The following is a 27,302-nucleotide window of genomic DNA, read 5'->3' on the forward strand; positions in this document are numbered from 1 at the left end:
CAGCAGAGAGCAGGACTCTCTCAGATGACAGTTCAGCTCAACTAAAACATGGTTATGTTCAGAGTGTATCCACTTTTCTACAGCAACTACAAAGATGTGAAAGTGACCAGGTGCCAAACATTCTGTAGAACTTTTAGCAGCACACAGGAGGTCCAATAATGGGCCATGTTCTGTTGTGGCCAACATGGTACAAACCCAAAGCTATTTGGGGTAAGATTGTAAAAAAAAAAACAACAACCGAAACCAAAACCCTGGGCAGAATGCTGAATAATCATACTATGCTTTAGTAGACTTACAAAGAATCACACATTGTTTTACTGGAATCATATATGCGCTGAAAGTTAAAACTTTCTGTGTAGTTAGGACAACATAAAAACATTTAGAGAAGTCAAGTCAAATAAAATATAGCCATAACTAAGAGACAGAGGATTTTAAGGCTATTACATCAGAATGAAATTAGATCTACTTTACTTGGAAACAAGATGATGAATGCATGTACTTTTATTTGTCACATATGACAAAAGTACTGCTTTAAAAAAAAAGAGCTCTTCCCTGATACAGCAGCACTAAACCCAGCTCTGTTCTGAGGTTCCTATTTGGAGATAGAGACACTTTTTAATCATAACATAATTTCTGAAGTTTGGGTAAGATTTACCCTGAACAGGTTGGCCACTTGTTAGCTGTTCTCTGCATCCCAGAGCTCAAAAAATTTAGGTATCTCTCTTCCCACTGTATTTATAAAGATGATTGAAAAAACAGATTTCAATTAATACATATTTGTACTGCATTAACTCTAGTTCACTTGCTATTTTCAATAATTAAATTTTTTAGCAAAGTTTTTTTTAAAGCTTATTGTTTTTAATGAGCCAATTTCCTTAACTTTTTCCCCAAATCATATCTGGAGATCAGCAGTTTGTGTGTCAACACACCTTGGAAGATCCTGAATTTACAGCACAAAGAAATCTGTCACATTTTTTGAGTACTCTTGCTAGACCTTGGTATGTTATTCTTCAATTCTTCACTTTCTCTCCTAAACAGATGTGCAGAGTCAGAGTCACCAGGAAACCGCTGCGCCCTGAAGAAGAGATAATGTACCTACAATATTCCTTTCCTTCACACATTCCTTTCTTTTTCCTTCAATGTCAACACCTTATGTTATGCACAATTTAAACTGCAGACTCTTGAGGACGACGTATACAATTTTTGCTGTTTGTAAAATGACAATCACCTATGGGAGCTATATATAACAGTAGGATTTAAAGTAACTCGCCCAATGTTGTATTAGGAAATGTCACACAAGAGTGAGAGGGGGAAATTGATGCATTTAATCATACTACTCTAAAAATTAAAAAACTGTATATAGAGAAACAAATAAAATTAAATCATAATAGAAGGCACTACTTTCTCCCTAAGGTGGATTAGAATTAAGCACTCTCATGTGACAATATTTATGAGCTTGCCATAATTGCTAGCTATGGGGAGGAGGAAATAAATGTCACTTTCAAGTGGCAGGAGTAACAATGTATTATGCCTTCCCTATTAAGTTAGATAATGTTAGATAATTCCCTGTCACTAGCATGTGAATATCGTTAAGGCATTAGCATGTTCCTTGGCACACTTCAAGCTCCTGCCAGCTCACATCTTCCCAGTTTCCAGGCATGGTTTGGGAGACAGAACATCACCATGACCATTCCCATTAGGCAGTTTGGATATGAACACTCAATCCTGAGGACCAACAGGGTTCCCTAGTATAAGTGTGGGCCAAGCCATGCCAGTGGGCCACAGTCCCTGCAAGCATTCCTAGGCATGTCATGTACCAGTATAGATGCAGCCCACTGATATCATTGCTGTGCATATCATGCAAACAGGCTCCTTGATTTATCCATGCTGCGTGTTCAACATATATTAAAAATAAAAAGCTGTATTTAAATAAAAAAAACTGCAATGTCACAGACTTGTAAATTTACAACCATCGCTTCCTCACTCTGTAATCAAATGCTTGCATTAGCAATAACATAACCAAAACCTAATTCAGTGATGTATTTTCACATTCAGAGTTTCCCCTCTGTGATGTTGAGAGAAGAAAAACAGCATGGCAGGTTTATCCAGGAAAAAAACGTCCCCGGTTCTTCCGTGGAGGTAGAATATTGCTCTTAATTTTTTATGTGACATTTCCGTACTACAGAGCCAGATGCATTAAAAATGTAAACTGAGTATTTATATTTAAATACTGAACAGAGACATAATCTCTACAGTTCCTATTTCTCTACATGAGACAAGATTAACACTCTACAACACTTGCACCACTTGATATCTTCCCACTGAGATCTCAGAAATAAATCTGGAACTTACCTTGTGATTAAGCACAAAATTAACTACTCCACCATTTTCTTTTATGGACACTTTCAGCCTGCTCTTCCCCTGAATGGTAAGTATTTCACTTTAATAAAGAACACACGATTTGCAAAGATTGCCATTGCCCTCCTCTTAAAAGAGAAAAGAATTTTTTTTTTTTGGCTGAGAAAACTTTTATTTTTCTATCCACCTAAGTAGTCTCTCACCAAATATATTCTTTGCAACCCTAGGACATTCCAAAACAAATCCCATTTTATTAGCATGGTAATCAAACCCACCCAGAACATCTCTTAATCAGTTTTATTCATTTTTTTTTAAATTATGTGGAAAATTTAGTGTGGCCTGCATTTTCAGTAAGGTCTGAAACCAAGACCTTAGTTTGGTCTTTGAGCTAAGTACCAAACTCTTTTCTTGATCTCTTGCTGCTAATACCCACTGTTAGTAATGTGGAATTATCTTAATTTAGACTGGAACAACCTCTCTTTTAGTTCCTCTTTCACACCACACCATTATAAAATGACTCTTTTTCAAAAATGTAAACTGCTTTTCATGTTTCCGCTCACTGATTTATAATTTGTAAATATTTAAAAAAAAAATAATCCCACAACATTTAAAAAGAACTTTGGAAAACTGATCCAGATTAACCCCAACACAGCAAACACCACCCCCCAGCAACAACAACAACAACAAAACCCCCAAAACCAAGAGGCTAGTTTTAATCCAGATCTGTTTCTGATTGAATTCACCCTCTGGTCTATGGAAAAGACTTACAAGAAGGAGTAGTGTAGCAGTGGAAGTGATGGAGAGGTATTGGAGAGATGGAAGTAGGGGGATTGCATCTCTTCTCAGCAGTGTCAAGCTAAATTGTCTGTAAAACAACCTGAATGAAAATCGGCTGCGTGGCATTCATGATAAACTATGCTAAGATATGAGAGGCTGGGAAAGTTTTATTTAAACAGGAGTAGAATTTATGACAACCAAATATAAAGATAGCATCTGGTTTAAGTGATTAAAATGTATCAACAATGTATATTTGTTTGCCTGCATGCCTATGAATGTAAAGTTATTTTAAAATAACTGATGAGAATGATAATTATAGTGTAAATGAGAACACTATACAGAGCACTGAGCTCTTTATATAGCACAGGAGTTCCTCAGCATGCCACTGGCTCTCTAGGGTTTCAGAGCCCTTCAGTGGTAAATGAGTGTTAAGTGTGAGCTAGAAGGCCTTATGACTGAGTGGGCTCAGACAGAAGCCAAAATCAATGCCCCCACTAAGCTTATTTGAAACATAGCACCCAGTTTAGTTTTCTCTGAAAAACATTCAGAGGGTAAACCTCAAAACACTTTGAGAACTTAATCAACATAAGGCAGCTCTTGACAACCAAAAGCTTAAAATTGCATCGTTGCTCCAAGCCACGCTGCTAATGCAGACACACACTTAACTCTACAGTAACTAGCATGAAGAGAACGTATGCTCATAAAACAAAATATTCAGGTCATAAATTCTTTTTACCAGTGACTCTTTGGATCCCAGTATACCATGTTCACATCTCATCCCAAGGGTTATTATCAGTGTCACTGGTAAAGACATTGGTTTTACTCTATTTGTATTTCTGGAAAAGCTACTTGATGTAAATTTTCCACAGTGACTTAAGGCCAAATAATTTTATTTGTGAGATAACTGGACAAAACTGACACTCTAGAATACTTGGCCTCTCCAAATTCAGCCTGGACTGAAAGGATGAGGCAGAACAAATAAGAAATTGCTTGTTTGAAAGTAAAGATAATGTGAAAGGAAAGCAGTTCTTGTGTTAGCCAAAAATCTCTAATGATATTAAGTGCCCTCTCTCTTGGGGAGGCCATTCAGAGCAAAAATGACCTTTCTCCAACTTAATGAGAACTCCCACATAGACTGCAAATTCTGATTAAGTTTCTATCCTCCTAGTTCTATAAATAAACACCACCTACAATAAAGACTGCAAAAAGGAAAGCAGATGCTGTTTGAACTACTTGTGTTCATTTACCAATACACATTTTTCTGCACTATGTACGTGCAAATGAGGAAACACTTATTAGAACAGTTTCTTTACTAGTGTCTTAAGTCTAAAACCAAAGAACTTAATTACCCAGTAGCTTCTTGTCATGGTTTAACCCCAGCCAGCAACTAAGCACCACGCAGCCGCTCACTCACTGCCCCCCATCCAGTGGGATGGGGGAGAAAATCGGGAAAAGAAGTAAAACTCGTGGGTTGAGATAAGAACGGTTTAATAGAATAGAAAAGAAGAAACTAATAATGATAATGATAACACTAATAAAATGACAACAGTAGTAAAAAAAGGATTGGAATGTACAAATGATGCGCAGTGCAATTGCTCACCACCCACCGATCGATGCCCAGTTAGTCCCCAAGCGGCGATCCCCCCACCCCCTCTCCCCACAGTTTATATACTGGACATGACATCACATGGTATGGAATACCCCGTTGGCCACTTGGGGTCAGCTGCCCTGGCTCTGTCCTGTGCCAACTTCTCGTGCCCCTCCAGCTTTCTCGCTGGCTGGGCATGAGAAACTGAAAAATCCTTGACTTTAGTCTAAACACTACTTAGCAACAACTGAAAACATCAGTGTTATCAACATTCTTCACATATTGAACTCAAAACATAGCACTGTACCAGCTACTAGGAAGACAGTTAACTCTATCTCAGCTGAAACCAGGACACTTCTTCTGGTGTAAAAATTAGTATTGGTCAAATTGCACCAAAGCCTTTACAAGGTCAACAAAACTTTTACATCAACCCTGCAGAAAGATTCCACTGTAGTGTGGAGAGAGAATAAACCAAGAGACAGTAACAATACAGAGGAAATGTTTAAATGGCACTGACAACAGCACTTCACAATCTAATATAAGATTATTGTTTGATTAATTTATCAAGGACCCAAGTCTAGAGCAGATTATTAGGATAAGGTTTCAGATAAAAAAACCCCAACCAAACAAAACACATTAGCCTGAGGTAATTTTAGGGTGAGATTTAGAGTATGTTCCCTATACTACATTTAAGGAATGTGTTTATTTTCTTACTCTATGACCTATTTCATTTTCAATGTATGTAAGTAAAGTTGTTCCTTGGTGCAGTAAAAAAGGAATCCGATGGCCAGCTACTGTGGAATAACTTTAATTAGCTAAAAAATAAAAAGTAGTTAGTCAAGGAGACAATACCATAATCCATTTGCATTTGGGATTTAATGAAAACCTGGAAAATCAACATTATCAAATGCAATTTTATACATGTCTGTATAATTTTATCTCAGAAAGGCAATCTGTAGGAAGGGCCCAAATCATCTACTGCACTATACACCTGATAGAACTGGCAGCTCCGTAATGGTAATACGTGCATTTAGGTCAGGCAGACAGCAGATCAAAGGGCACGAGGTCATTATATACCTATATTTTGTGGCTTTTGGTTCTGCTTTTTATGGCATTAGCAGTGCTTTTGGCACAAAAGTATTCTGCTCACACAAAAAAACAACTCTCCATGTTTTAACTAAGAGGTTTTCACAAGATTCTGTTACGATGCAGCCTTGTTATAACTTGACTCTGTGGGAAACTGTACCTTTAAGAAGCTCTACTTTGTTGTATAAAGTCTTATTTTAAGCTGCTTTAATCAACTTTATTTTGAATCTTGTCACAAACAAGATAGATTAATTTGAGGCATATATAAGGGCAAACATGCCAGGGCCAAAGGCTTCCTTTAATAACCATAATATAGATCTGGGCACTGCCTCCCTCTATGCTAGAGCTCTGTGTGCACTAGTTTTCTTCAATGTATTCTCTAAAGCAGATTCTGGATACTGCTGAAGTATAACCAGAAGTTGTCTTCTCAGGAAATAATGAACTGTATTTGCACAGCCAAAACAAAAAGTTTATTAGAAGGCAACAAAATACATATAGCCAATTCCAAGCATCAGCCCTGCCTATACACCCGTATCTCATGTGGAAAATACCAGAAGCAACTGAAATTGGTAGCTACATGTGGTGCAGAACTCCACAAAAGTATTTTATATTACATTTGCTTATGAAAATCAAGCTGCTAAGAACTGAGAAAAAAATTACTTTGAGAACTGATCTGTAGGTCAGCCAGCAAGCAGAAAGGAATGCATAAACTTGAGGGATTCACTTCCTCTGAGTCTGTCTGCAAAGACCACCCCCATTCCCTGTTCCCAGCATGAAACGCATTACATGACTCCTGATCCCACTCCTCTCTTTAGATTTTGAGGGAGCCAAATCCTTTACGCTCACCTGCTCAGGCAGCTGCCCTCCCTGAAAGATCTTCCTGCTTCCCCAACAGCATGGGGTACAACTGGAAAGCCTGGGCATTGTAGGTAGGAAGGGCTAGGACACACTCATACCTCCCTGTAAAATTCCTGAAGGGACAGCAACAAAGTCAAATAAATAAACCAAGCAAAGTGCAGTCTACTGCACAATAAGGGGCAGTAACCCTTGCTGCATTTGGAAGGAGGATGAAATTGTCACTGTTAAAGCACAAGTGAACTTTGAACCTGACAGAAAGCAGGAAATTGAGTCAAAACCTGTTCGAAGTCTGTCACCAGCAGCTTTTCTCTCCCTTGAGTGAAGATGATTTTATTCTCTTTCATTGTTGATGAATGCTACCACTGAATAGTAGCCTCTTTTCTTCTATTTCCCTAGAGAACCAAACTTCCCAAGAATTTTAGCAGTGTTTGGCTTTACACTTTTTGAATAGCAAAATTTCCAAATTCAAAATCACAACAGAAAAATATTGTATTTAATCTGTGTGTTGAGAATTAATTAACTACTGATAAACACTTTTATAACTGGAATACTGTGTTCTTGCAGCACCATATAAGTTATGCAAAGTGGAACTGCTGACAATTATCACTGGTTTAATTCTTACAATTTTAGTTTATGTTGGTGGAGATCCACAAGGCCCCAGTAACCGCAAAAGGATTTCACAGAAGCACATGACCTTGTACTTCATGATCAAACCACAAATTCAACACTATTGTTAGCAATGGATTATATTTTTAGCACAGAGAGGGAGCCAAAAATACATTTTTATTGTCCAACAATAGACCATGAATAATCTGTAGTCCAGTAGGGCCTTCAGTGTGCAGGTAAACTGAAAACAAACCTCTACTGTATTTTCCTACTAAAGATGTCAAAGGGACTGAATGCGATGCTGTGCTTTAAAAAAGCACGAGTACAAAACCTTGTATTTTCCAGCACAGTAGCTTATCACTGTTAATGCAGAATCCTGTCTGAGGACAATCATGTACACAATATATGCATAACTGGCAAAACCAAAGTGCAGGAAATACGATTGAAAGTTTAGCAGAAAGAGCTCTGTGGAACTATAGAAAGTAACAGCAGAAATGAAAACTGATAGTAGGCAACCACAAGGGCTGCCCTGGGTTTATACAACCTGGAGCTCAGTTTTGTACCTGTCCACAACAGCTAGAAAAACAGGTCACAGCCTACGACATACCACAAGTTTTTGGATTGTGATGCTCTGCCACTTACTGGAGTTTAGAGGAAAACACTAATTTCGCTCAGTAAGATAGAGCATGCCTAAAGCACAAGATGTCAGAAAGCCAGGGGATGCTTTTTGCCAATTGATCTTCCCGTTCCTCCCTTACTGCAGCTACTTAAAAATTAAAAGGGTGTAAGTAACCGCAATAAAAGCACACTAAAAGTCCAAAGCCTCACGCCTGCAGAAAACGCCACACCCCGAAAGGCTTGCGGACGGCTCATTAGACAGAAATCTCCTCACACACCGTGCCGGGGCAGCCGCTGAGGAACGCTCCGCGGATACGGCCTCCTGCCTCTTCAGGAGCGGCACTGCCGAAGAGAAACCCCGTCTCCCAAAAGGGCCACCGGCGGCGACGAGGGGAGGACCCGTGAGCCGCCTCCGCCTGCGGGCCGCCCTGAGGAGCGAGGGGCAGGCCCGCCTGCCTGAAAGGATCCCCGCCGCCTCTTCCCGCCCCGGGCAGGAACCGGGGCAGCGGCGGCTGCGGGCGCGCTACTTCACGGCTGATGCCCATCAACGGCCTCTTCGCCGCTGAGGCTCTTGGGAGCTGTAGTTCGAGGGCGGAAACGCCTCCACGCAGCTGGGCGGGGAAGGCGGCGGCTTGGGACTACAACTCCCAGCATGCTCGGCGCAGGGGCGGTGCCCAGCCTGTGGCGCCGGGAGGCTGTGCGATGGCGGCAGGTTTGTAATAGAAGGAGAGGGGTGGCGGACAGAGCGGAGCGTTGCTGCAGGAGCGGCCTGAGGAGCGGTGCCGGTGCAGCCACCCCGGTACCTATGGGGTCGGAGCTGTGGCGGTGCGGGTGCTTCGGGGTCGGGGGAGCGGCGGGCGCTGGCGGCGCCCTCGGTGAGCCCTCGGTGAGCCCTCTGTGAGGGAGCTGCGGTGCCGCGGGCTGGGGCGGTGTCCGTGTCCGTGTCCGTGTCCGTGTCCGTGTCCGTGTCCGAAGGAAGGCGCCGGGCCTGGCCCCTCGGTTCGTCTGAGGAACGTGGCTGTGCTTGTCTCCCCACCGGCGACCTTTGGGGGGGATCCCTTCGTCCCTCCTCGCCTTCCCGGGGCGGGTCAGCTTCAGCACTGCCAGCTCTTTTGGTCGGCATGAAGGTGCCGCTGCCCGTAAACTTTAGGGGAAGCTTTAAACTGGCAGGCTGCCTCGAAAGGGTCTCTGAAAGGTGATGGGAAAAATAGCGTCTGAACTCTGTAGGCTTGAATTTGCTTGTGCAGGAATCTGTACCTCCCTGGGAAACTTCCAGCGGTGTCTCAAAACAGAAGGCAGTTGAAAAACATCTTTCTAAGGGAATTTCACTGTTTCTCCTAGTCACAGTTTCAAACTTTGGTTGAAAGCATAAGCCCTTTTACAGCGGGAAAATTAAGCGAGAGCTGGCATGAACTGATCTCTTGGGAATGAGGAAGCTTTAAGAAGTTATTTCCTGGTCAGCAGGACTGTTGAGCCTGCTGTGGTTGTCTGTCCATTGTCCGCTGGCCCCGTCTTTCCTCTCTATTCCCTGTGACACACCATAGGCACGGGCTGAGAGTTAATTGCCCGGGGACGAGTTTGAGGTAGCAGGGCTGAGTGGTCAGGCTCTTGCTGCCACATCGTCATGGGCAGTTGTTTGTCTCTTTTTCTTCTGAAGCGAGGAAATCACTTTGGGTCTCCTATGTACCTGAATTCACTCATGTTTTATGAGTATTGTAGGAATTTGGTTATCACTAAAGCTTTTGCAGTCTCCAAACTTTTTGGGCGGATGGATTTAAAAAAAGAAGCTGACTGGGAGGAAGAAGCTAATAGGCAGCATGGTTGTAGAGTTTCCATGAGAAACTAAGACAGACATGAAAACAATAAGTGCTGCATTGAAATATGTGCAGTAAAATGTTTGTATTTAGATGGATGTATTTGAAACTTTGCATTAATGTGAAGGTCCTGTGTGGGAAGTCTCTCAACTCCTCAAATCACTCTCTTCTTTTGTTGTAGGCACTTAAAATTCTGAATCCCTCTCTGTACTACTGAAGAGACTATTATACACAGTTTTATAATATTTGAGATAATATTAACTGTACTCAAATAAATAATAAGATTAAAAGTTGGATTATGTTGATTTCCTGCACAATGTTTGTTACTCACTGTCCAAATTGTTTCTGTTGCCAAGGGAAAAGTAGATTGTGACTTATTTTTGTAAATGCACTAGGTTGGTTATAAGAGAGTAACTTTCTTTTACTGGGCATCTGTTATTGTAGATTTCTTATTTTGTTTATCTGCTTAATTTCTAGGTGGTAAAAGTAGGTAACCATCCATACAAAATACCTGGAACTTTGAAAGTTTTACTGTCTTGACGCTATGTAACATAATATTGTTATGTTAATGCTACATCAGCAAATAAATTGGAATACAATTTACAAGATGCCAACTGTTGAAGATCCAAGTGGTGAACAAAACTTCATTGCTCATTGGATGTCTGATAGTTCCCGTGCAGGAGTCTTATTAGATCCTAGTTTTACTGGTTTGAAAATCAACAAAGAAAATTTGTTATCTGGACCTGAAAACATCACAGCTTTCCCTGCTGAAGCATTGCATCTTTCAGACAGCTGTTCTGTAAGTGATGACTCCTTGTGTGAAGAGCCTGGCAGCTCTTGTACACTTCAGCAATATGCCACTGAAACATCTTTTCCAGCAGCAGCATGTAACGTAGAAACATCTAAAACAGACTTCGTCCGTGGTGAGGTGGATGGTCAGAATAAATCCGATCACAGTGATCCACTCTTACAAAAGCTTGAACAGGTAAAAGTCCTAGAATTCCTTGATGTGCATCCATTAAGATTTATTTTGTTCCTGCATATGATTTGTCATACCTGGAAGTAAGCAAACTCTTTGCAATGTATAGAACACAGCAAGCTTAAAGAGCGAGTCCTAAGTCACATTTACGAATGCATAGAAGTTGGTGTCCTCCTCATGATGTGCAGTTATTGAGAGTCTAACTTCCATTGTTTCCAGCTGGCACAGGTTCAAGTTTAAAATGAAATTGCGTTCAGTGGCAGTGTACTTGTTCTCAAAATCTTTTACCTGGAAAGGTGCACACAGTTTTACAACGTTCCGTTGTTTCTTCACTTGAAGCTGTGGAAATGGGGTGCTAGTCATTACAGTGGTAGTACTTCACCACAGATATTCACAGCATGGTGAACATGTATGTTCTTGTATCTATAGCAATATCTTCTGTTAATTCTCAAAGTAGGTATGTACACCCATATACCTGGTTCTGTTCAGATGAAGAGAGATGTTAGTGTTGAATGTGATGAAGTATCCAAGACATCAGGACAAAAAGGCCTGGAATTACATGCTGTGATGTTATTAATTGTTTTTTTCCAATGCAAGCATGTCAGTTAATCCACTGTAATTGGCTATACGTTTGCTTGTAGCTCTTCCCAATTACTAGATATAAATTGTGATAGCTGAAGTGTTCAGCAGCACTTTAATAGATCTTGTTCTTGAGGATTAAGAACTCACCTCCTTGTCCACTCTGCTAGCAGCTGCCTCAGCACAAATGTCTATGTCTCTTCACTCAAGTGGAGAGAAGGAGAGAGTGCATGTGTGTCTTTAGAGTAGAATTTCACAACTTATCTGGTGCTGTAAAAGTTTTTGCCTGTATTTTACATGATAGGAAAATATTTATTCACTTTTTCAGTATTGTCAGTAGTATCAAACAGTGGTTAAATGACAGATATTAGCTGCTTTAATGGTATCTTAAGAGGAATTATTAAGTGTCCTGTCTTAGAAAGTTACTGACAGTCTAATATATTAAAAAAAAATAAATCTGATGCTTGTAGAGGCAAATGTAGTTTTGGATGTATGAGATTTTTTTCAGTTTGGTTTTCTGAAGATATCATTATTAGAACAGGTAGAATTATGATTTCTTCAATAAATTAAATGAAGGAGTTGGAGATGAGACTTAGGTGATCTTTAGATCTTCATCATTAGTTCACAGCTTCTACTTGCATAGTGCCTTACTTCTGCTTTCACTAGAATTTTAAGGGACTACAAGGGAAATTCAGGGGATTTTTTTTTCTTACCTGTTGGATGACAGACATGGTCCAGTTGTTGGATCTGTGGAAGGATTTCATCAGGCCTCCTGTCTTTCCTTTGGAGGAGCTGGAACTAGCACATATGCTTGTGTTGGAGATACAGACAGACATGGAGGCTCACCACCCACTGCTGTGGTTTGGTAGGGTACAGAATGCCCTGCCTTCATATGGCCCTCGAGGCTGGTCTTGAGGCAGGGCCAGGGACTCCTGCTACACAAGGAAATACAGACGGGATTACTGAATTTAATCAGTATCTTAATTCTTTTTTTTTCAGGCAGCTTCATGAGTCTTGATGTTCTCCGATTCTCTTTTTCCCTTCTCTTGGTCCTTTGTATCAGTACTGTTCACTGAGATCTTGGGGGGGAGGAACCCAAAACAACCCCACACTTTTTGTAAAACTTTAATTATTATGAAGTATTTCACGTTTTAATAAAACCACGGCATAGTAGAAGTTAACATTAGAAGAGCAGAATTTGAATGTTTTTCCTATGCAGTAAAAATGAGTGTTCTGATTCCTGTTGTTTGCAGATTGGTCAATTAAAGACTAGTGGAACTGTTAATTGGGCAAACTAGAAATAGCATGTGTATTCATAGACAGAAAAATTCTTAATTTCCTTCATTTTACACTTACTTAATGGAACACCTTGAAAACAAGAAGTCCCTATTGTCTTGATGACACTAATCCTGTGGTACATTCAAAGTAAACCTAGCCTCTAATACATTTATTTTTTTGTTTGAAAAGCTGAAGGAATTGCAACAACAGAAACAGGAACAGCTAAAGAAACAACAGATGGAGCAACTTCAAAGGCTAATGGAAGAGCAGCAGAAGCTACTTAGCATGGTATCTGGCCAGACAGCAGTTTTTGGTAAGTTGAGAAAGAAAGCATACGATCTATTTTGTGTAAACTGAAGAAGTTAATCTCCTTTTCCAGTTAAAATCTGAAAGTGTATTCAGCGTTCTTCACCTTAAGACTACTTGACTGGTCAGAGATAAATGCTGGATTGCTTCAGTACCTGAAAGTTGAGTGCTACTGTAGAAGGCATACTACCCTGTTTTTATAAAATGCCAACTGTAATTGTAACTTGATCAATATGCACTATGATGGGAGCCCTTGTTTCAAAGAACATATTTTAAATATAAGACAGTGTAAAACAAACAGTTGCTTTCCTTTCTGATTAGCTGTTTCTCACAATGCTTTCGATTGCTTTAAGCTGTCAGCGCATCCAAATGAAGCGGTCCCTCCTTGTTTGTGCTCACGCAGCACAAATCTGTTCAGGTGATGAACTGAACTAGACTAGGGAGCTGATCTGTATTTAAAAACAAACACTTGTAAGCTGTTATCAGTTTTCCAGCTTGTTTGCTAAGTGCAAAGAGAGGGGACAGTGCTGGGCTGGAAAAAGCTTGTAGAGTTGAGCAGGGTTTTTTTTCCTACTGTTGGCAGTATCAGTCCAACCTCACACTTTCTTTCACTCTGCCTACCTCAGAAAATGAATTTTGGGCTTAGCTTTAGGAGAACAAAATCCAGATTGCCTAATCACTTATTCTTCATCAGTAACATAAGGATGGAGGCTGGGTGATCAGTGTTGCCCTTCAGTGCAATTTCTTTTCTCCTGTGGAACAGTGGTGTTGTAATACAAATACAATGACACAGCCACTTTTTTCTATTAATTTCAAGGCTATACGCTAATGGCTGAAAGTCAAAAGCTAAGACCTGGGCATTCAGTGGGCTTAACAACTTTACACCAATTGCTATCATCTGGGTATCAGAATATTTTTGAAGACAGAGCTTGTGCTCCGATTGTTTCTCCACATACACAAGATAGTAATTTTTTACAAAAGTTAAACAACAAAGAATGCACCTTATCTTTGAAGAACAGTCTTTCAGGAGTGTGTGCCTGTGAGAAACAAGGTCTGGCTGTGCCTCTGAAAATGCAGAATTGTTTGAAAAACGAGGAAGACATATATTACTGGTTAGTCATTTATAGAAAGATAACTTGGTGTGTGTGGGTTTTTTTGCCCTTGTAGTTACTGAGTATAATTTTCTACTACTTTTTGTGAAGATTTTATACAAGCGTTGGTTTACTTGATTTGTTGGTTGATTTACTGACAGCTTACAGGCCTCAGAGTGTTCCCATTGATGTCCATGTAAGTTTTGTTAGAAGCAGCATGAGACCAAAGTCAAGTTCTTCTGTCTGTATGAAATGCTTGTCTGTTTTAGGAAAAAAAAATAAATCATTACTGCTAAAGCTTATATATGATAAAGACTGGGAAAATAGCAAATGACAGATATCGGTTAGCTGAATTGTTTGGGTTGAACTGTACCCACATTTTCATGTGGCAAATGGAAAATAACAATCTATCCAGGGACACAGAATGTCTTCAGACCAGCTCTGTCATGAGGATTAGTAACTGAAATGGAACTAGGAATCGGGATGTGTTGACAAGGTCCCACCATATGACTAAAAATTTTTTGTACATCAGAAGCAATGCACTGGAGTTCTTTATCTTTCCTACTCTTCTCAGTTTTACTATTGGCACCAGCATGAATACTCTGCTGCTATGACTGAAATAGTGGGTTTGGTTTGAATCTAGCAATTTAATAAAGTTAAACCTTATTAATCTGTACAGGTTTTAGGGAAGAGGTATGAGATTGCATTTCATCATACTTCATACCAGCTTTAAAGCTTTTAATCAGACAGCTTGGTTTAAGAGGATGTGAAAAGATAAATTGATCTTAACTTATATATATGTACATGGGAAACAGAAGCTTGATAAGAGAGTTCTTCAGTACAGCAGACATCCAAATGTGTTTAGTTATTTTATTTTGAAGCCATAAATTAACAATAGCAAAGAAGATGAACAATCAGAATGGGTTATTTAAGGTCTGTGGAAAATTTTTAATGCATAATTGGATGTTCCTTTAAAAAGAAAGCTCAAATTCCACTAAGAATTAATTTGGGGAAATCTTAGGGCTATTTTATGTAGGAATTCAGACTACATTACCATGAAGCTCCCTTCTGGTTTTAATCTGACCTGAATGCTGCTTAAAGTATGAGCTGAAAACTGATTTGTTGTTGGGAAGGAAAAAAAATTTCTATTAATTTCATAGGAAAAAACATGTTGTGTCCGGAACAAAAGATGGAAATATTAATGGAGAGTGAAGATAATCACATTGATCCTTTATGTGTGGAAAGTGCAGATCTCTCTGAAAATTCCAGCAGACGAAAACATTTGTGGACTAATACAGAGGAAAGGTAATTCAGGCAATTACTATGCAGTTTTTGTCAAATAACATGAGTTTGGTTGAAATCCAAGTCCTGACTGAAAGAGTGATATTCTCAATTTGTGTAGCTTTCTCAACCAAGGATCCCATTTTGCTAGGTACTGTGGAGACCTGTAGTAGGAGAGGCTCTGGCTTGAAATTGCTTATGCTGTGAAAGATGTGATATGTATTGGCTGAAGAGGTGTGTGCAACCTGGGGTAATGGCAGTTTAGAAGCACTTTTTAGTATGGCTTAGTATATAAGCAGGTACAATTACTGTTTCCAATTTGATTTATTACAACCTCCTATCCACTGTTACGTGGTGAAAGTAGCAATGTGAAGGAGGAGCGTAAGGCTTAGTTTATTAAGCCTTTAGTTTATTATCAGGAGTTATGTTTGTTTAAATGTCTACCTATGGCTAAGAAGTAATAATAGTGCTTGTGGTAGAAGCCTTCTCATGTATGGTAAAAGCTTTGTTTATGGAGTTGATAGAATAAAAGTAGTGGTTGGCATTGTTTTAAAGCTCTGCCTTGCCTGCCAGGTCATCACAAAACCAAGAAATACTTATTCCAGGCTGTGGTGGGTTGAGCCCAGCCAGCAACTAAGCACCCACCCAGTGTCTTGCTCACTCTGTCCCCCAGAGCAGAATGGGAGAGGGTATCAGAGGAGCAAACTCAAGAAAACTTGTGGGTTGAGATAAAAACAGTTTAGTAAGCAAAGGAAAGAGGGGAAAAAACCCCAAGTGATGCAAAGGCAGTCACCCTCTACCTCCCGCAAGCAGACCGATGCCTACTTGGTCTCTGAGCAACAGCTACTTTTGGAAGACCAAGCCCCCAGTTTTTATTGCTGAACATGATGTTATAGGGTATGGAATATCCCTTTGGTCAGTTTGGGTCAGCTGTTCTGGCTGTGTCCCCTCTCAGTGTCTTACCCACCCCTAGCCTACTTGCTGGGGGCTGGGAGCAGTGTGAAAAAAACAAAGAAAAGCTTTGATGCTGTGCAAGCAGTGTTGAGTAATAGCTAAAACATTGGTGTGTTATCAACACTGTTGTAGTCACAAATCAAAACACAGCACCATATGGACTGCTAGGAAGAAAGCTTACTCAATCCCAGCCAGACCCAGTGCTCCTGTGAAGGAGGAGGAGTATCAAAGGGGGAGATAAGGAACACAATCTCAGTAGCATTACTGAGTGGGAAGATGATACTGTAGAAATTGGCAGTATGACTAAAATATGAGTGAAAGTTTGGTGATCTGGGCAGAAGAAAGTGTCACTGAGAAAACCAATGAAAGAAGAAATGGCAAAACCTACATACAGTATTTTTTAAATATGTATATTAACTATAGCAGGGATTTGATAAACCATTTCTCAAAAGATAAACAGCTAGTGTTACAATGCATTTCTCAGATTAACTTTGACGCTTAATGACTAAAGTACCTCATAATGTGTCCTATTTTATGTAATTACACCTTAGGTCTTTGAATAGCAGTGACGTTAAACACAGTTATTTTATATAGAAATGTAAGACTTGAATTTTTTTAATTATTATTTTTTTTTAAATTACACTAGACCTATTAAAGCTGCAATTCAGGAGAAGAAACAGACATTTGAAGAATTCCTGGAAGAACAGATACAACTAGAAGAGCAGCGTCTGGAGCAAACCAAGAAGTTGCAGGTTATTTATTTATTTTTTAACTTTATTGTTCTTTTTATATTGTGCCAAGATGTGATAGGTGCTTTAAAAATATACAAGTAAGATTCTAGCATCAAAAGCTAACACTGAATGCAATATTCACATTCTTAAAAATAAAAAAATAATCCCCAAATATTTCACTTAAGATGTCTTTAGAAATCCAGTAGAAATGTACTATATAAATTCCTACTTGTATGTGGGGTTTATTTGAAGAAATCTTCAAACTGTGTAAGACGCTCTTTAACCTTTTGTGTTTTACTTTTCCTTACCCCTTTTCAGGCGACAAACGGATCGGCCATTCAAAAACCAGTGATCAAACGACCCTTCCTGAAAAGAGGAGAGGGCTTAACAAGATTCACTAATGCCAAATCTAAAATTACAAAACTTGGAGAAAATGCCCTAAAACTTCAACAAAGGGCTTCAGATGACAGAAATATTATTAAAGTGGACAGATCACAAATACAGAAGAAAACTGTGCCTGCTGGCAATGAACTCATTTCTGAGAACACTTTTGCACCATGCAAAAAATATAACTACCCTGATAAACCAAAACATTGTCTTATTCAGAAGACCCTGGTACTTGGGAATCACAATGGAAAAAATATCTTGCCATTAGAAACAAGAATTGAACCAGGAAAAAATCATGATGGACAGATGAGAGATTCTTTCCCATTAGAAATTAGCAACAAAATAGAAAATAAAGAGAACATAGTAGAATTTGCTAAGTCTAACACTGTCAAAATCGGAAACAAATTACCTGGCACAGAAAATCCTCAGTTGTCTCATGAACTGGCCAGAGCCTTTTCTAATTCTAAATGTGCTGTAGGTCACCCTGTAAAAGATTCAGAACTGTCTTTTGAAGTTTCATTTCAGAATAAGCTGGAAAACTGGGAAAAAGAAAAAGAAAAAGAGAATCTAGAATTAGATGAATTTTTGTTTCTAGAACAAGCTGCAGATGAAATATCTTTCTCAAGTAATTCCTCATTTGTGCAAAGGATCTTAGATCAAGATCAGCAAACTTTAAAAGGCCGTAGAATGTCTTCTACCCCTATCAAGGCAAAACAGCAGCAAGTAAAGATGCTGGCTGTTGAACTTATAAATAAGAAAAATAAAAAGGCAGACTGTATGACACAGGGCAATATAAATGATAGAGCAGTTATGCATACAGTCTCAAATTCAGGGACATCTTTTAGAATGAAGGATCCATTGAATAAAACAGACAGTGTAGTATTTTCAGCTTCTTCCATGACAGCAGCTCCTGCTTTAAAAAGTAATCAATGGATTGTAAATGAAGTTAAGGGTGAGGGCAATGGTGATACTACTACAGATTCTGAGAGTGAATTTGAGACTACATTAAAGCATGAAGATGAAGATGCTAAGACATCCTTTATGAGCCATAGAGAAAGCGATCCAGAATTTTTTGATTATGGAAGTTCTGTTACAGACAACAGCAAAGAAGGCAAAAATGGAGATGCTGACCTTGGCTTCTCAGACAAAGGTTGCAGTATACTGTCAAAGCAAAAGATTAGAAAACCCTCAGACCATCACAGAAGCATGTCTTGTATAAGTAGGAGTAAGTTTGAGTTTGATGATGAAAGAACATGGAGCGATCTTGATGAAAATTATGTTAACAGTGATTTACCTGAAAAATACACTAAAATACCTTTACAGACGGACTTTTCCAGTAAGAATGTTACAACTGTCCCAGATAAAGCAATAAAGAGAAAAGTTGCCTCAAAGAGGGGAGATGAAATGTCCAAAGAGTCTGCAGTGGACGGTGATTCAAATAGACCTCCTGTATCAAACCTGATGATGAAACTGTTTCCTTCACTGAAACCGAAACAGAAGGCAGGCTGCCATTCAGAGCATGAAATCAAATCAAATGAGGAACAGGAGCCAGGAGGTGAGAAAACAGCAAATGGTAGGAAAAGTTGAAGACGACATACATTAAAAGTCTTTCCTTCTAACACTTAAGCTGCAACCTGACATTACACCAAAGGGTGTAAGCACAGACTTCTGCTGCAGGGAATGGCCCTATTCTCACCTTTCATCTCCTCTCATGGTTGTATGTCTAATGTCAGATCTAACAATTATGCAGGTTGCAGAATGAGTAGGATCAGTGAAAACTTAATCCATTTTTTTGTAATATTTTTTCCTGGAGGCTAGTTTTCTGTCAGACCAGCTCATTGAACTAACTTGACCAGGAGCTGCTTGATCACTGTTTCCAAATCAAGGAGAGTATCAAAGGCACGCCGAAAATGAAGTGGTACCTCCCTTTCCACTACAGTGTGCATTTACACCCCAGCAGGGTAATGCTATGCGCTGTTAGGTTAGCTTGCTCCTCATAAAATATAAGGAGGCAGCAGCCCTGTCTGTATTTTCTCACAGTAATATAGTATCTAGAAAATTCATGTGGAATATGGGAAACAATGGCTTCATTTTTCTACTTTGCCCAAGTTGATTTCAATCATATGGTTATAGTCTGGGGAAGCCTCTAAAAGCTCCTGTTGAAGCTGTTGCATTTGTGTGACATCATTAAAAATGCGTGAAAACATAGTGGCATAGCCTAGCATTTAAAGCTCTTCTCTGTAAGGTGGTGAGATTTTGGTTTCAAACTCTGCTCCAATGAATGTTTAGGATTTTGTTTAGGTTTTTATAAGAGGTTCATATAAAAGCTGGTACTTCTGCTTATTGGTTTGTGGAAAGTTGATTTTTGTAGGGTTGTCTAAAGATGCCTGCTAGATGTTGTTTGCAGGAAGAGGGGTAGAATTGTGGGTTTGTTGCCTTTTTTTTTTTTTTTTTTTTTTTTAACTGAATCTCAGAGCATTTAAGGGTGAATGAGGCAACTACCTACACTGCAACATCAGTATTTAGGCTCTTCGGTTGCATACTCAGAAGCAGACTATTAAAACCCTGGGAGTGTTAAGTAGTGACTGAACAGGAAACTGGGATGGCAAAAAAGCCCACAAATCCTATTATCAGCCCCTGCAATAGATTTCACATCAGTGATGGGTGTGAGCAGACTTTGTGAATAAAACTTGGAAAAACTTACAACCATAAACACTTCTGTTTGATGCTTGGCCCTTATACCCTCATTTAATTTCTCTAGCTTGACGTGAAGTCCTTCACATTCCAGTTCCTAATATATATTTAGTTCTATGAAGATGATAGATTTTACTCAAGTACCTCAGATATTGAGTATTAGTGCAGAGTGTTTTAAAATGTCACTTCTCTGTTATTTGAATAGTAGAAATATTTTGCAATACTACTACTGTCTCTATAATAGTATCACTTGATTTTTTAAATTTTTTTTTTAACTGGTGTGTGATAATTGTTTACTTCAGTCACATGGATGCAGCTTAGATAACTTCCATCTGGCTGTTCTTTGACAGGAAACACTGTTCCATCCCAGGTACTAAGAGAGAGACTCACTGAATTGGAAACTGAAATAGAGAGATTCAGAGCTGAAAACACAACTCTAACTAAACTCCGTGAAGAAAGAGAGCATGCCTTGGCAAATATCAGGTAATTTTTTATTGAAACATTTTGGTGCATTCACTTACATAGTATGTTCCAGACTATCATAGTGTCCAGTTACCAAAAGCACGTGTAAATAACTGCTGTGTTTCAGTTACAGTGGAGACATAGGTCAAGAAACTGGTTGTTGCTCTATGTATATATCAAACTGTAATTATTACTCACACACAAGTTGTAATATTAAGAACCTCTGCTAGTTTAATATGATATCCTTAAAGGTTATACTTGGGAGAATTTGTATACTTTTGTTCTGAATAATAACACAGTCCTAAACTGTTCTTGCAAAACTGATCTTCATGCTAACATCAGGATTGACGCTCTTCCTTTGGATTGGATGTTTGTGTGTACAAACTGAGAATATTTTCATTTGAACTAGGGCACTTATAAGTGACATGTAGAGCAGAATAATTATCTCTTGTGACTTAAATGTGGCACACCTATTTGTACCAAAGTCACTTCTGTTTTGTTTGGAAACAGCTTTGTGTTGTTGGCTCATGTTTAATTTGTGAACTCCTGCTGTTAGATTCTTCTCCCCAGTACTTTTGGGGGAATGGTGTTCTGCTGCTTTGAAGAATGTTGGAAGATTTTAGCCAAAGCCTACTTAAATTCAGGATAACTTTTGCGACTAGAAGATATAAAACCAGAAATTGTTGGACTTCAAACACTGTGTGACAACTCTTACTCCTTAAATAAGTAATAATACCATTTTAGGCAAGTCTTCCTGGGGTTAATAGATGCTGGATTGGAATCAATGACCTCAAAATTCAGTCTTCATTTTCTTCCTTAAAATCCAGATTTGAAGTAGTTTTGGGCTAAAACAATTTTGTTCAATAATTATAGGAAAGAAATTGCAGACTTTCAACAGCAGAAAGCCCACGAACTGGCTGAAATAGAAGAATATAAAAAAAAGGAAATGAAAAAACTGCAAAAGGAGCGTAAAGTTTTTGAAAAATATACCACAGAAGCTAGAGCAATTCCAGATAAAAAAGAACGTGATGAAATTCAGGTATAAAAATATATTATTCTTCTAGTCCACACAGGAACACATAAATACATTTAAAGGCAGTTGAGAACTAAATTCTAAATTAATTGAAAAGTTGCAAGTGATTTCAACATGGGAACTGTTAGTACACATGGCCTAAATGAAGAAGGAACTACAGTCTTCACAATGTTTGATAGTTTTAAGACAAAAAAACCTTGATAAGCAAATATTTTTGTCACATTTCCATACTAAAAACTGCTCATGACTGGTAGAATGATCTTCAACTTTGATTAAAAAAACTACTGTAGTTAATATTAAGTAATATTTTTATTAATGGTAGTGGATCAAAATGCAAACTAGAACTGTACTTGAGTTTTATTCTGTCTATAACTGTTGTACAGTATATGTAGTAATCTACAATTTTTGAAGTTACATTTTGTTATTACTTGTAGGTCTTTAGGTATCAGATATAAGAAACAAGATCTGTTTGTTCCTTTGTTGTCATGAGATGTACAGACAAGTCGTATTAAACATCATACATGGATTTCCTTCCTCCTTCCCTATAAATTTTCCTTACTTCAACAGATTGAAGTAACATTTGCTAAACTGGCTAGGCAGATTCGCATGTGTTGTATGCGATTGTGTCCTCCCTATTTTCCTGTGCCAAGATTTTTGAAGGGTCCTCTCAAGGGTAGCCTTAAAGATTTCGTGTTTCTGTTTCAAGTGTATTTGTGCTGGCCAATCTATGAAGTGTAAAGGATGCCAAGAGGGCAGTAAAGATGGTTTTTGTGATTGAAGTTGAGCTTATAAAGTTGGTAGTCTAAAGTAAATAATACCTATTTCAGGGAAGAAAATTTCTCCTACCTTTCACCTTCTGCCCCGTTAAGTGGATCTTATTTTTTTTCCACTCTTGTGCTTTTTTGAGTGTGCTTATATTTCTATTAGAACATTAAAATCTTTTAATATATTAAAAAATGAAAGCTCTTTGATTTATAAGCATGCATTTTTCTAAGGCTTTAAAACAGCAGATTGCAGAATTACAGGAAGATTTAAAGAGAAAAGAGGCAAAATGGTCAACCACCCATCGACGCCTGAAAGATCAAATAGAAGCTTTAGTAAATGAGAATATGGAGCTAAAAGAGGAAGTCAGAATTATGGAGAGGTTTCGTCTAGAAGCCTGGAAGAAAGTAGAAGCTGCTGGAAGCAAGAGGAAAATAGAAAATTCTGGGATGACTCAAAAAAGAGCAGAATCTGTAAGTTATTAATCTTGGTGTTTTAAATTCATCTGTGAATACTTTTGAGTTTTGGATCATAAACTTGGAATCCAATAGCTACAACTTAGGTGTTTACTTTTAATTTACTTATCTTGCGACTCCACTAGTGGTGACAGACACAGAATTCTGTTAATGTCATATTCTCTCCAAATGTGGATGTTCACAATGTACAGCATCCTTTCAGTTGAGGAACTCATCTTAGAAATTCAAAATGATGCAATTGTAAGAGAAAAATTGTAGATGGGATCTAACCTGTGAACCTCTGCACCTTAAGGATAAGCCAGGCAAACCAGGCAGTTCACCATTGCCTAAAGCCATTATATTTAGTTTTGAAACTGTAACTGTTATTCTGGATTGCTTGCACCAAATTAACATTCTGCAGTTGTTAGTAGTGAGGCAGCAGACAGAGGAAGAGTTCCAAAGTGTAGCTGGGGCTATATCACACAAGCCATTCTGCTGACTAAGTCTTAAAAATGTATAGTTTGTAAAGAAAGCTTCCAGTAAATTTCATGTCGTATGGTGTATAAATCTTGTAGCCGCTGTATGAACATTTATGAATAAATGTCATGTAAACCACAAATAACTTATGTTCTTTTAGTGTCTACCAAATAGAGGCCCAAAAAGTCAGACTGCATCTCCACTTCTTCCAGTACAGAAGTGCAGCAAGATAAATGGCAAAAGTTATTCACAGGCAAAAGGTATGTTTGTCTAATCAGGGAATTCTGTTTACTCTTTAAAAGAAAATGAATGTGGATTTTTGCTTGTTTTAAAAAGAATGCATCACCACCTCAAAAGCAGCTAGACAATAGTTGTAATGGACTTGAGCCTATGGACAAATACCTCACAGGGTAAGATGCTGGAGAAAGCTGCGATGAGACCATTCTCAGAGCAAATATGCTTCTGGTCATGTTTGGTGGTCTGGAGCATCCCAGAAGCTGTGTTCTGCAATCCAAAATGGCTTTCATCGTTGATATTCTCCAAGCTGCAGACATTGATGACTGTGTTGATAGCATCAGAACTGCTGTGTCTCTTCAGAACCTTCTGTCCTCAAGATCTGTAATCATATGGGCAATGCCATAGCAGGTGGTCCTTGTTCACAGTTAGGAGCAAATGCTGTTGGCAGCTATACCCCTTCCTAATGAATAATCACATACGGAAAGTAAGTGGAGGGTACTTTTTTGACACCTCTAACAGCTCAAGCAACCATCATGTTATCTGTCAGAGGAGTATGTTCTAGATTTGAAGCCACTGCTGGTTTTACTTGGTAATCCTTCTGGTATGCAAGGAGAGACATGGGAAAAGTCTGCCAATCAGTTCCTGTTAAAAGGTTATATTAGTCTTCCTTTATTCATTATAAGGCATAACTAATAATATTGTCTAGATACTGAGGAGGGGAAAAAATCCTTTGTAAATCTACAGAGAAGATAGAGGAAAGTGCAGCGATTCTTCAGTTACAGCTTCTTGCTGACACATGAAGCAATGACGTATGTGAGGGAGCTGGCTTGTGCTGATTCTTTTCCTAAATGTACTTTCAGTTTTAACTGCACTTAAGAAATCTAGGTGTCCTGTACAGCTTGACCTCATATATAACACTTAAACTGTACTTTAATTTCACTGTCCAAATTAACTGTATTACATCTATCTGAGTAGGAAAGCTTTCTGGAACACCTGCATCAGGACCTGCTAGTGACAGAAGCAACTCTGAGACAATGACAGCACTAGAAGATTATTCTAGGACTTTTATGGTAGTAAGTCCTGTATCTTGATTTGATTTTTAAGGGGCAGGAAAAAGCCTAAAGTAAAACAATATTTTCTTGTACTTAAATGAGTATCTGGAGGGTGACTGGTGAAGCTGTTGACTCACCTTCTTATGCTGCAATTTTATTGTCATACCAGAAAATGGTTTTACCTGTGTCTAGTAGTTGCAACATTCTTTGGCCAAGAAAAGAAAATAAAATAATAATCTCCTGCTCCCTTGAATTTTGCAAAATGTTCTACCTTCTGAGAGAGAGGGGGAAAAAGATGGATGTTTATGAGCTCCATGTAGGGCAACTGTGCAAGAATCTTGTAAATAGTTGAATGAATTCTTACAGTAATTGCTGTCAGTAGCATTCAAGCTTTATGAACTTCATCGTTTCATACCTTGATATGGATGACTTAAGGTAGTTGAGCACCATGCTACAATACACTACTGAATTCCACTTTAGTCCAGACTACAGCTGACCACAGGCAACCAATTATTGCTGAGTTTCAGTCTGTCTTACCACTTGAATTATACTGGGAGTTGCATAAAACCCAGATTGTGTTTATGCCTTCCTTCCCAATGCTCATTTCCTGAAACACCTGTCAGCCTAGGAAAAAAAACCCAACATGTAAAAAGCCAAAGCTCGATTTGAGTTTATGCTTAGATTATTGTCATTTCAGGAAACCTCTTCTAATGAAGCTCATGTGTCCCTACCATCTGGACCTGCATATACGGACAGTGAAGAGATACAGAGAGAAACTGCTTATCCTGATGGAAAGGTAAAATGAGAGGTTGGCACTCTGAAATTCCACAGGACAGCTGTTGGAACAGAGGAATGAGTATGTGAGTGTGGTGGCTCAATACTGACCTCTGTAATGTATTCATTAGGTTGAAAAGGTTTTAAAAAATGGCTGTCACCTCATATTTTTCCCCAATGGGACATGGAAAAAAGTGAGTTCTGATGGGAAGACTGTAACTATAACCTTCTTCAATGGGGATGTGAAGCAGGTTATGCCTGATCAAACAGTGGTATGTATCCTACATCTTTTGCATTTTTCTGTACTTATTTATGTGCATGTGTACATACATACACATAAAAAATTTCTCACTAGTTAAGTTAAATCTGAACTGTTCTCTGCAGATTTATTATTATGCTGATGCTAAGACTACACATACTACATACTCTGATGGCTTAGAGGTCTTGCAGTTTTCAAATGGACAAATAGGTAAAGAAATCACCTAACCCAACGAACCCTCAAAATTGCTGCCCATATATACCTGTATTTATGTAATAAGCATATTGTCTCAAAATACATTTCAGAGAAGCATTACCCTGATGGTAAGAAAGAAATTACCTTCCCTGATCAAACGATTAAAAATTTATTTACGGATGGGCAAGAAGAAAGTATCTTTCCAGATGGTACTATTGTTCGTATTCAGCGGTAAGCTTTACCTTTTCAGGTACCCTAGTTTGTTGAGGGGAAAGGAGCAGTTAGGGCTCACTGACAGAGGCAGTATATGGTGACAAATCTATTTTTAGAAGTTTACATTTGAATATATTGTACTGTGACCATATATTTACAGCTGAAATTTTTTTTTCCTTGTAGCTTGGAGGAGACATAAAGATTGAATGCCTGTGTGTGTTTTCTCATACCCTAACCTGAGAGATTTTTCCGATTTGTGCATAATTCTAGAGAATGTGTGAAAACCTAGCTGGTGTAGCAAGCAGGTCTGATTGACAGCTGATAACTGATAGTGCTCAAACCATTGTTTTAAACTTTTCTTGGACTGTTGCAGCAATAGATTTAGTGCAGAGAAAGTGCAGTTGAGGTAAAGAAATCATGTCAGTTTTGCAGAAACAGGTTTTTGAGTACCAACCAGCTGGAATGCTATTTAACAAAACAGACTATTCACAAATATTGTATTTTTTTAAGTTCTTCCTTTGTTTAGGCTTGCATATTTAATGTTTTTTTCTGAGACTAAGCTTAAGCCTATGTATAGTCCTTACAATGATTTAAAAAAAAATATACTTAAATACATTTATTTACTGCAGAGATGGAAGCAAAACTATAGAGTTTAATAATGGCCAGAGAGAACTACACACATCACAGTTCAAGAGACGGGAGTATCCAGATGGTACTGTCAAGACTGTGTACATGAATGGACAGCAGGAAACAAAGTATGTCTCTGGGAGAGTAAGAGTAAAGGACAAGGATGGTAATATTATCATGGACACTAAGTTGTAGATAATGTCAAAACTGTTGGAAGTGTTGGCATGTCAGCAAAAATAATGTACATTCCTGTAAACAAGAAGAGAAACCGCTTTAAGCTTATTGTGTAGATACTGTTTATAGTTTTCCTGAAATAAATTTATTTTTCAGTGGGCATTAATACATCAGAGCTTTTTCTTATTTTTTTTCCCATTTCTACTTTTTAAGCAGCAGTTTATTGATTCAGTATTCTGCCATGTGTAGTTTAAAGGGTGTGTTTTGTTTTCTGTTTTTTTAAATCCTCAGCTGTCAGTGAATCTTCATTGAACAGCTGCAGACTACCTTATTTTAGACATCTAAGAAAAAAGATTCTTCAGTCCAAGGTAAAAAGCTGTGCTGTTGGAACCCCCTGCTGTGGTGAAATACAGCAGAAGGCCAGATTTAATAGTCTGGATATCAGTTTACTTATTGCTTAACAATAAACAAATGGCAGTATTCCTTTTCAGTTAGCCTTAGGCTATTCTTCTTCCCTCATAATCTTATTTTTTTTTCTTCATCTCACAGTTAGGAGGCAACAGCATTAGCAGACCCCAGTCTGTTCTGTAAACTGAT

At 38.5% G+C, this 27,302-nt stretch overlaps 2 protein-coding genes across 2 annotated transcripts in view; one reads left to right on the top strand and one right to left on the bottom strand.

Moving 5' to 3' along the window:
* The window catches only part of PARP4 (poly(ADP-ribose) polymerase family member 4), a 31,580-nt gene extending 23,370 nt beyond the window's left edge, over positions 1 to 8,210 (bottom strand). The window contains 3 exon segments of the mRNA XM_075050584.1: positions 2,353 to 2,432; positions 2,435 to 2,484; positions 8,170 to 8,210. Coding sequence (XP_074906685.1) covers positions 2,353 to 2,432; positions 2,435 to 2,477 — 123 coding nt within the window. The 5' untranslated portion in view covers positions 2,478 to 2,484; positions 8,170 to 8,210.
* A 358-nt stretch (positions 8,211 to 8,568) lies between these two features.
* On the top strand, positions 8,569 to 27,302 carry CPAP (centrosome assembly and centriole elongation protein). Its single transcript, XM_075050418.1, has 16 exons — positions 8,569 to 8,603; positions 10,183 to 10,690; positions 12,731 to 12,854; positions 15,099 to 15,243; positions 16,820 to 16,925; positions 17,223 to 18,846; positions 20,336 to 20,468; positions 21,321 to 21,486; positions 22,476 to 22,715; positions 23,335 to 23,434; positions 24,387 to 24,484; positions 25,161 to 25,259; positions 25,369 to 25,509; positions 25,622 to 25,706; positions 25,802 to 25,922; positions 26,534 to 27,302. The coding sequence occupies exons 2-16, from the start codon at positions 10,268 to 10,270 to the stop codon at positions 26,724 to 26,726; spliced, it is 3,798 nt and encodes a 1,265-aa protein (XP_074906519.1). The 5' UTR covers positions 8,569 to 8,603; positions 10,183 to 10,267; the 3' UTR covers positions 26,727 to 27,302.

The sequence above is a fragment of the Buteo buteo genome, chromosome 18, assembly GCF_964188355.1.
Source record: "Buteo buteo chromosome 18, bButBut1.hap1.1, whole genome shotgun sequence".
Lineage (NCBI taxonomy): Eukaryota > Metazoa > Chordata > Aves > Accipitriformes > Accipitridae > Buteo > Buteo buteo.